Genomic DNA, 10,296 nt, shown 5'->3' with positions numbered 1-10,296 from the left:
ATAACTGTCAGGTTTTGAAAATTGCAAACACGTAGGCTAGTAGCCTAATAAAACATTCTCAATGTGATTTATATTTATTAGACTGAGAGTTTATTTCCCAAATCGGCCTATTTGTGTTCAAATGGATAAATACATTTTACAATTTCTTAAAACCCCATTTCATTTCTGACCTGGTTGTACTAAAGTAACACTAACTATATTAAATATGGCAGTTGATTTTTCTAAATGTGTGGCTTCTGTTTATCAGAACATTATTTGGTTTTATTTAAACTAGTTATATTGATTTAAACGTTAATAAGCAGACATATACAAGGATGACATGTGATAGGCCTACTATAGATGTGCTTACTTCTTTGGTCACTATGTCAGAACTACAGGTATTCATAACCTCGCTAATTTAACCCCTAAATAAAATTGTACTAAAATATAATGTAATAAACTGCTTTTTATAGTTTTCTAAAACTACAAGCTATCCAACTAAAACTGTCCTTGTTAATATCAAGTGTTTTTTTACACAAAGGCCTATGCGGCGCGTCATGATGACATCTCACCCGGATATGAATGACGGAGCCGGTTGTATCATTTCCGGTGTACAACAGAGCTGTGGTTTAGATCTGTTTACAAACTAGAAATATTAAACATTAAATCTCTAGCATTATGTCCCGAGGCTCGAGCGCGGGGTTTGATCGACACATCACCATCTTTTCCCCAGAGGGGAGACTCTATCAAGTCGGTGCGTATCGATGAAAATGTGTCTTCTTTATTAAGTCGAAAGAATAATTGCTCAGTCATTTTGCACCATGTTCGATTCTGCACCTTCTTTAGCTCATGCTATTGTATTTACAGGGGCATTAAACATTGATTTGTTTAAAACGGATGGCGATAAGTACGAGTGGAATATGCTGTTAAAATTAATTCGCTTTTTGACACGTTTATCAATACTCGTTTTAGCTTTCACTTAACTTACATGACAGATTCATCTGAACTCATTGTGTTTACCAATATGAATAAATCTACTTTTGGTTTCATAATGTTAACAATTATGTATGAAGAGATTAATTTAATACCGTTCACATGTGAAACTGTTTCACCTGTAAAATCTAGGTTCTGTCTTGCATGCAAAATCCACTAACGTTATCTGTTCTGAATGATTTGCCCCTATATATTGTGCATTGTGCAATATAACTGTATACATTTAGAAATAAAATAAATAGAATATATATATATATATCGTACATTTTCTCTTGTATATTATTAAAAGACTAATAATAAAACATCTGGTTGTTTACCTTTTGTTGTTGTTGCATTTTAGGAAGAATGTATGATCATTGTTAAAATGTTCATTTTATTTCCCATAGAATATGCATTCAAGGCCATTAATCAGGGAGGTCTTACGTCATTAGCTGTTCGAGGGAAAGACTGTGCTGTTGTTATTACTCAAAAGAAAGTTCCAGTGAGTCAGTTTGTATTGAATTTAACTTTTTTTTAAATAAAAAGTGTGTTTATATCTCCATGTAAAATATTAACTATGCAAAAAAAAAAAAGGCAGTTGTATGAGCAATACTAATGTGATCTTTTGTCTTTTAATCACCCAGGATAAGCTTCTCGATGAGTCCACTGTCACTCATCTATTCAGAATAACAGAAAACATTGGCTGTGTGATGTCTGGCATGACAGGTAAACTCGTCTCTGTACACCGCAATTGTCCAGCTTGCGTTCAGTTTGTAAAATCTCCTTTTGTGTGGTGAAATGTTAAACTGTGTATTAATTTACACCACGTGTGATGTCTAATGTTTCTCTCTGAAGCTGACAGCAGGTCTCAGGTGCAGAGGGCGCGATATGAAGCTGCTAACTGGAAGTATAAATACGGCTATGAGATCCCAGTAGACATGCTGTGCAAGCGCATTGCAGACATCTCACAGGTGTACACACAGAACGCTGAGATGAGGCCTCTGGGCTGCTGTAAGTCTACAGTCTGCATATGAAGCTGTTCTGAATAGAATCAAGTGAAGTCACATTCATTTGTATAGCGCTTTAAACAATACAGACTGTTTAAAGTGTCCCTGTTATAAATCAGAATTCAGCTAAAGTCTGTTCAATGTTGATTCAGCTCAGTTCAATGACACTGTTGATGTTTCAAACAAATCAAATCAAAAATCAATATGGCCATATTTGCTGTTTAGTCCAATATGTGTGTGTAAAATGCTCCACATATTAGTAGTCCAGTGAAGTCATGAGCCTAGTATTAGGTAATGTCTATAACATTGCATTGTGTGATTATTACATTTACCACTACATAGCATTTACATATGTCCTGTATATCCACCACCAAACCATAATATATTAACGGTGAAAAATCCCCACTGGTTACTTTCAGTTACTAGTACAAGGGTGGCACTTTCATACTATCTACATACATTAGTGTTCAATTTTTTTTTTTTAATAAAGGAGTTAATGCATTTATTCAGCAAGGATGCATTAAATTGATTGAATATCACAGTAAAGAGATTTTTAAGGCTACAAAAATGTATATTTGAATTAAATGCTGTTTTTTTTTTTTTTTTTTTTTTTTACTTTATATTCATCAAGGAATCCAGAAACAAAAATATTAAGCAGCACAACTGTTTTTAACATTGATAATGAGAAATGTTTCTTGAGCCTAGAAGTAGATAGTATCTAATATCAAGTCTGATACATTGCAGTGTGTCATGCAGTATTAAATATAATGTTCTCTGGTTGTATACTGCACCTGTACATCATGTGTTCATGCAAGTATACATACAACATGCCTAGTAAGAAGAGTACTATTGTAGGACATATGGAATTCAATATTATGGAATGTTATTGTTATATAAATAACTTTGCTTTTAATATTGTTTGGACGTGTCAGGTATGATTGTGGTTGGCGTGGATGAGGAGCTGGGGCCGCAGGTCTATAAATGTGATCCTGCTGGCTACTACTGCGGCTTCAAGGCCACTGCTGCGGGCGTCAAACAAACAGAGGCCACAAGCTTCCTGGAGAAAAAGGTGAAGAAGAAATTGGATTGGACCTTTGAACAAACAGTAGAGGTATAAGTTCATTCTTCTGCATCACCGATGGAATCAATACCTGTTATGTTATGTTGTGTCCTCTTATTTTGAGTTCTACTATGCACTTTTCATCCTTACAGACTGCAATAAGTTGCTTGTCTACCGTTCTGTCCATCGACTTCAAGCCTTCAGAGCTGGAGATCGGGGTTGTTACCACAGAGGAGCCCAAGTTCAGGTGGGTTTGTACGCTGCAAGTGAAACAGGATGTAACATTTACATATCACTACATAGCATTTACATATTTACATATGTCCTGTATGTCAATAGCCAAACCATACTCTATAAATGGTGAAAAATCCCCACTAGGTACTTCCAGTTAGTAGTACTGAGCTTGTATTTTCATACTATCTACATACAGTACTGTTCAAAAGTAGTTTTTTTTCTTCTTCTTTTTTTTTTTTTTTTTTAACAAGTTAACTCTTATTCAAGTAAGCATTAATAAAAGGTGACAGATAATCCATTTATTATGTAATTAAATACACTTTTCAAATAAATGTTCTTTTGCATCTATTATCGAAGAATCCTGAAAAACCGCATCACGGCTTCCGCAAAAATATTAAGCTGCACAAGAAATGTTTTTGAGCAGCAAATCAGCATATTAGATTGATTTCTGAAGGATCATGTGACACTTAAGACTGGAGGAATGATGCTGAAAATTCAGCTTTGCCATCACAGGAATAAATTATATTTTAAAATATATAAAAAATAGAAAACTGTCATTTTAAATTGTAATAATATTTCACAATATTAGTGTTATAACTGCAGGCTTGGAGAGGATGAGGACTTAACAAAAAACATCATACCCCGACCCCAATTTTTTTAACGCTAATACCAAATTCTGTAATGAAACACTCGATGGGATAGGCTGATAGGTCCTTAACTCAAATGCTTGCAATCGCATCATTCTCTATAAGGCACAGCTGATTGGTTCCTGCTGTATCAGTAGCCAATGAACTCGCTGCTCAACCTTTAAATACTGGTCAGCATTTGCCTTAGCAGAAACCCTCCACCTTCCCCAGCTCCACCTGTATAGGTACGGGTAATTCATGTACGCTATACTGTACAGCAGCAGCATGTCTTGCTCACAGCAGTGTGTCTCGTGTGTATTGGCAGTAGCAAGTCTTGTACTTGCTCAGCAGCAGCAGTGTAGCAGATCTATTCAGCCAATACCAAACATATCAACATTGTCATACCCGTTACCAATGCCAAACACGACAGAAAGTTGACATGACAGAAGTGTATTTGTTTCAAACCACCAGGTCATCAACTTTTTTTTGTCATGTTTTGTAAAAAGTATTAAATACACGTATTAAAGTTGTGAATTTTATTTTGTAGTAATGTATATTTCTATATATTTCAGAATTTTGTCAGAGTCCGAGATTGACACCCACCTCATGGCTCTTACTGAACGGGATTGAGAATATCTGCACGAGTCCTCACCCTGTCACAAAAAAAGTCTGAGAACTACAATCATGTCATCAATATTCAGGTCAACTGATGTTTTTTGCTGTTTATGTAGCTTTTTTCTTGCAACAATACAATAAAAATACTTTTTTGGAAAACTGTTGTTGTTTTGTGTTACTATTATTTTTCAAATTAAATGTGTGTATAATGTGTATTTATGTATATGCGTTTTTATATATATATATATATGTATAGTGGGGAGAACAAGTATTTGATACACTGCCAGTTTTGCAGGTTTTCCTACTTGCAAAGCATGTAGAGGTATGTCATTTTTATCATAGGTTCATTTTTATCATATTCAACTGTGAGTGACGGAATCTAAAACAAAAATCCAGAAAATCACATTGTATGATTTTTATGAATTAATTTGCATTTTATTGCATGACATGCAATTACAGACATGCAAAACTACACACAAATAAATTCATGTATAACTTTGTTGAAAGGTTTTGATCCACTTCAAATGTTGACGGCTGTTAAACGATTAATCGCATCCAAAATAAGTTTGTTTACATAATAAATGTGCGTGTACGGTGTATACTTATTTTATATATATAAACACACACATGCTTGTATATATTTAAGAAATATTGGCATGTATATACTGTATATAGATTTATATATAATTTATATTATATAGAAATAACACATTTTTCTTAAATGTATACATGCATGTATGTGTATTTATATATACAAAATAATTATACACTGTACACGCACATTTATTATGTAAACAAAAACTTTTAATTTGGATGCGATTAAATGCGATTAATCGTTTCACAGCCCTTTTATATTTATATATATATAAATATACGGTACACACACAGTAGTCAACATTTGAAGTGGATCAAACCCTTTCAACAAAGTTATACATGAATTTTGAACAATACCCGTTCTTTAGACAGCATTTTTGATCCACTTCAAATGTTGACTACTGTATGTATATATATATATATGAAACATATACATGAAATATATATACATTTAATAATGTATATAAACAAACTTTTATGTTAGATGTGATTAATCAATTTGACAGCACATATATATATATATATATATATATATATATATATATATAGATATATATAAACCAATTCATTATTATTAATCTGTAACTTTAATTTATGTGCACCATATTATATTGCAAACTGTCGCCTTCTGAGGAAATGTGCAGCTGCCTCAATCTCCTGCTCTTTAGAATGTATTTTATTCAGAGCCAGTAGTGAATTTACTGTAAGAAATCACTAGGAAGCCTCCTGGGGGTCTCAGTCCCCTTCATTTATGGTAAGCAGTGTGCGTTTGCACCTGTCTGGTTTTCTCATACTCTCTTTAAGATGTAAATAGCATTTCCCAAACTCTCACTACAGAATCCCCTCCAGACATGGTATTTGCATAAATGTAGTGCTGCTTGCCTGATAGAAAGACGGCAAACAAGAGCCGGATTTTCCAAGTGCCGGCCTGCTGTCATTTCTCGGAGCTGTCTGAATCATACGAGTATTCTCCTGCAGTTACAGGAGCTGCGAAGAGCCCTGCGTCTCCTAACCAGACTCCACAGGGCTCGCAAACCGAGCGCTATGACTAAATCATTTGCATGGAACTCTTTAAGAGGTGTCTTAGGGACTGATGAGGCGCAACGGTATCTCAAAATCAAAAAGGCGTGCTGTCTGGATTCACATTCGGAAATAAGATGAGTTAAGCTGAAGGTGGATTCCCTTTAAAGATCTCAGGTTTGTATTCAAATCAAGAAAACCACACACACTTCTTGACTTTCCTTTACTGTAAAGGCCAAGACGAAAAGCAAAGTGTGACTGCGAGTTGAACTGCATGACTTGTGGGTTGTGAATATGAAAGTTTGAGGAAATTTTCTAGGAGTTTCACTTCACACTGTTGGCTTAACTCTGAAAGTCAATGTTAAATTGAAATGGCAAACACTAGGAATATGCTAATAGAGGAACATGAGCTGTCTTTAGATCAGAGGCATTAACAATGTTGCCAAATGAACACTACACCCTTTTCCAAGAATATCTACAGGGGAGGAACTTTCTAGTAATATATCAATCTAAAATGTTCACTGTGGGTGAATTGTTGACTAATTTGACGAACTATTCTGCATAAAGCAGCATTGTGCAATCACACGCCGTTCCTTATTTTGGGAATTCAGGAAGTCGGGGGAACTCAGCTTTGTCAATTTTGTCTGAATGGCTCTTCCTGCTCAGGAAATTCCAGCGAACTCAGCTGACGGAAAACAGAGTACAAGTTCTTCAGTTTACAAGCACTTCTCCTCAGTGACACAAAAGGATATTTAAACTTCCTAATTGCTCTGGTAGAGCCGTTCTCATGCAAGCATTTCCAAGGAAGGACACAAAGTGAAGTTTAAGGTTTTTAATTTAAAATGAGTCACGTTTCAATCTTCTATATACACATTTACATGTTAATATAAAAATAAATCTGTCTGTATACACAATATTTTACATCACAGTACAACAGAAACGCAGCCGTTGATTTCAGCTGACAGTACAGTCCATCATAGAGAGCCAACGGTACGGTTTTGTCGGCCTCTCTCCAGTGTTGCTCTAATACACCCTTTGTTTCCAGGCCTCCTTTGTCTTGTACTTGCGCCGCCAGTGAGCCGCGAGCCGCCTGTGACCCTGCGAGCTCCAACGGCGGGCTCGTTCCTGGGCATCTTGAGTGAGAACATCTCTAGCTTTCTCCATTCAACAGAAGTCCTACTAGACCTCCTTTCCTACTGCCCCATCATTTTAATGTCATCATATATCTGTGAAATGAGCAAAAAGCAAATTAGGAAAACCTAAGCATGTTTCCTTTCTGTAAGAAATCAAAAACCGAACATCAGATTAGCAACTTACCGGTACATCATCATCATCATCATCCTCATCCTCATCCGATGTACATTGGTCTTCATAATCCTCGTCGCTATCTTCTGACTCACTATCTGGTAGTTCCCTTAGGTGTGGCGCCGTGAGCTCATGCAGGACTTTTTGGATGTCTGCGTTCTCCCGGCCATAGGTCAGGTGATAAGGCGTGTGACCGCCGTACGTGAAGCTGTGGACGTCAGCGCCTTTGCTGATTAGAAGTTTAACCAGCTCATAGTTCTGGAGGTCCACCGCTAAGTGTAGAGCGGTTCGCCCATTACACTGCTCCTAAAGACAAACAAACAAGCATTTTTAGCCATTTGCTTTTGCAATAAGGTCATTCAATTTTGTTAAGACGCAAACAGATTTGGATAGCTAGAGAAAATCTAATTTTTACCTGCGAGTTGATGTCTGCGCCAAGCTGGACGAGGCTTTCCAACAACGACAGGTAGCCCTGGATGGCGGTCACGTGTATGCATTTCTGACCTGAAGAGTAAAACCAAATTCAGATCAGATGTGTCCAAATGAAGGGAGAGAGGATGATTGCAAGGAGAACGTACATAGCAAACTCCCTCTTACCGTTATAGTTTGGTGTCTGGAGGATGGCTGGGAGGTGCTGCGGGCAGCCTTGCGTTAGGAGGCCAAAACAGGCCATTGATCCTTTCCTGCAGGCGATATGGAGGGCGGTATTCCCACAGTCATCCACCAGGGACGCGTCACAGCCGGCCTTCAGTAACTGCTCTACTATACGAGGCTGCTCTGTGATGACGGCCAAATGCAAGGCAGCCTGAAATGAGAAGAGAGTGGTTTAGTGTCAAAGAAAAGTCAGAAATAGAGCTTAGGTTTGCTAAAATACACACATAATAACAACACAAATCATATATCCTGATGTACCTGTCTTTGGTTGTTCTGTGTGTTGAGGAAGGGGTGACCATAGGATAAATCAATCATTTTTAACGCAGCATCATTGGCCTCGTGAATGATGGCAAGATGTAAATACCTTTAGAAAATACAAAAATAAATTGTTATGCAACCGTGAGAACATTTGTATTTATAAAACATCAACTCTTTTGGGTGTGCAGAGAACTGTATTTTTCCTAGTAGGGACATGCGCAGCACGCGCGCGTCTGAATGTCTGGCACACTGCCCGGGACTTTCCGAGTTGGCGCAGCCCCGCCCTCATTGACGCCAGGACAGAAGCCCCGCCCACATCGACGCGGTGCCAGAGAACAGTCCGTACTGATGCAGCGTTTCTGTTTACATAAAGCCCATTATGACTGCAGGGTGCCTGCGCATGCGCACTACGGTTTGTGAATGGAATGAGAAGGACTTTAACTGCTTAAGAACAATCTTTGAACTCTGAAGATTTTTCTTCAGGGGTGGGATTGCATTACAATAAGTACTGTGAAAAAATTATATATTTATATATAAATAAATAAAAATTATAATAAAGTTATGTGCAAACTAAAATGTATTATTTTAGTCATTTAATGATTCAAATTGCTTCAAGAACAATCATAAACTTAAATGTTTTTTTGTTTTTTTTGTATTATACTGATAACTTGCAAAAAAAAAAAAATAATAATAAATAAATAAATAAACAGTTCTCTGCAACCTAAAAGTTTTGTCTTTCCCATGCGTCATGCATTATGTAAACTGTTTCAAAAAAACAGATGCACATAATTGCTTTTGCATGATCTGCATACGATTGTTTTTTAAGAAAAACTTACGTGTCTCCGTCTTCGGTGAGCTCTTTCCTCCAGGGCTCGTCCTCGGCCACATTCATCCGCCTGAAATCAGACACCACGTCCGGGTATTCATCCTCTTTTAGCGAATCCAACCCGCTGTCTAAACGGTCGTCGTTGCTCGCAAGTATTTTCCCAGATTTGGGTCCGCGGCCATCGTCATTATAATCCATTTGGTTGGTGTTGCTGCCTCTGTAAAGCTCCATGTTTGTGTCTGAAGTCTGTGTAGCTCTTGTGGACTGTGAGAGTTTCAGGAGCGTTAAAAGAGATAAAGAAGAAAGGGGAGGAGCTAAGCGGAGAGTGGGGGATTTCCAAAGTGTGATTGACGTCTGAACTGCGCCAGGAGTTTGGGGAAATTTTCTCTGCTTCGTTAAACGCACACTATCAGATCAGTAATACTGAAAGCTCGTCTTTTCCAGTTGCAAAATATTCCAGAATCCAATTAGGGCTGGCTAAAATGTAACAAAAAAAACCTAAACATTTTATGTCAGAAAAGAAAATATTTAGTGCACAACTCTACAATGTGTACTTTGGTGGTTTGCAAAAAGTCCCATTTTCAAACATCTAAAAAATTTTGCAGAAAGATATTGAATCATTCAGATATTTCAAATGGGTCCTGTAATTCTGACATTGCAACATGTGAACAAAACAAAATAATACATAAAATATGATTACACAATGTGTAATAAAAAAAAACTATGAACATATGTCGTATTTTTAATTAAAATGTAAATATTTTTTATATATTGTATAATTAAATTATATTAAAATATAAACTATTTTATAATTATAATTTTTAAAGTGTTTACAATTTTTTAAATTTTTTTCAATGATAGGCCTATTTAATTATGCGTATAGATTGCAGATGGTTTAAATAATTTTGACATAGCAACATGAAAAACTAAACAATACAGAAAATGGTGTAAATATTGTATAATATAAAACATATATTATACATTAAATACATATACATTTAATATAAAATATAAAAATATGTTAATATGTATAATATTTTATATAAAATACAAATATGTGTAAAAATTATATGATCAATAAGTTATGACAACACACACACACACACATATATATATATATATATATATATATATATATATATATAT

At 36.0% G+C, this 10,296-nt stretch overlaps 2 protein-coding genes across 2 annotated transcripts; one reads left to right on the top strand and one right to left on the bottom strand.

Annotated features, from left to right (window-relative positions):
* Positions 1-544: 544 nt before the first annotated feature.
* On the top strand, positions 545-4,657 carry psma6a (proteasome 20S subunit alpha 6a). The gene is made up of 7 exons (XM_079633942.1): positions 545-733; positions 1,359-1,453; positions 1,596-1,677; positions 1,807-1,962; positions 2,891-3,069; positions 3,171-3,265; positions 4,451-4,657. Exons 1-7 carry the CDS (start codon positions 658-660, stop codon positions 4,506-4,508), a joined length of 741 nt encoding a protein of 246 aa, XP_079490068.1. The 5' UTR covers positions 545-657; the 3' UTR covers positions 4,509-4,657.
* A 2,267-nt stretch (positions 4,658-6,924) lies between these two features.
* On the bottom strand, positions 6,925-9,454 carry nfkbiab (nuclear factor of kappa light polypeptide gene enhancer in B-cells inhibitor, alpha b). The gene is made up of 6 exons (XM_079632406.1): positions 9,161-9,454; positions 8,325-8,430; positions 8,010-8,217; positions 7,828-7,916; positions 7,425-7,718; positions 6,925-7,333 (listed from the first exon to the last, which is right to left on the bottom strand). Exons 1-6 carry the CDS (start codon positions 9,379-9,381, stop codon positions 7,301-7,303), a joined length of 951 nt encoding a protein of 316 aa, XP_079488532.1. The 5' UTR covers positions 9,382-9,454; the 3' UTR covers positions 6,925-7,300.
* Between the last annotated feature and the right edge of the window lie 842 nt (positions 9,455-10,296).

Source organism: Phoxinus phoxinus (genome assembly GCF_949152265.1).
Source record: "Phoxinus phoxinus genome assembly, chromosome: 13".
Classification (NCBI taxonomy): Eukaryota; Metazoa; Chordata; class Actinopteri; order Cypriniformes; family Leuciscidae; genus Phoxinus; species Phoxinus phoxinus.
This window is presented reverse-complemented; position numbering and strand designations above follow the sequence as displayed.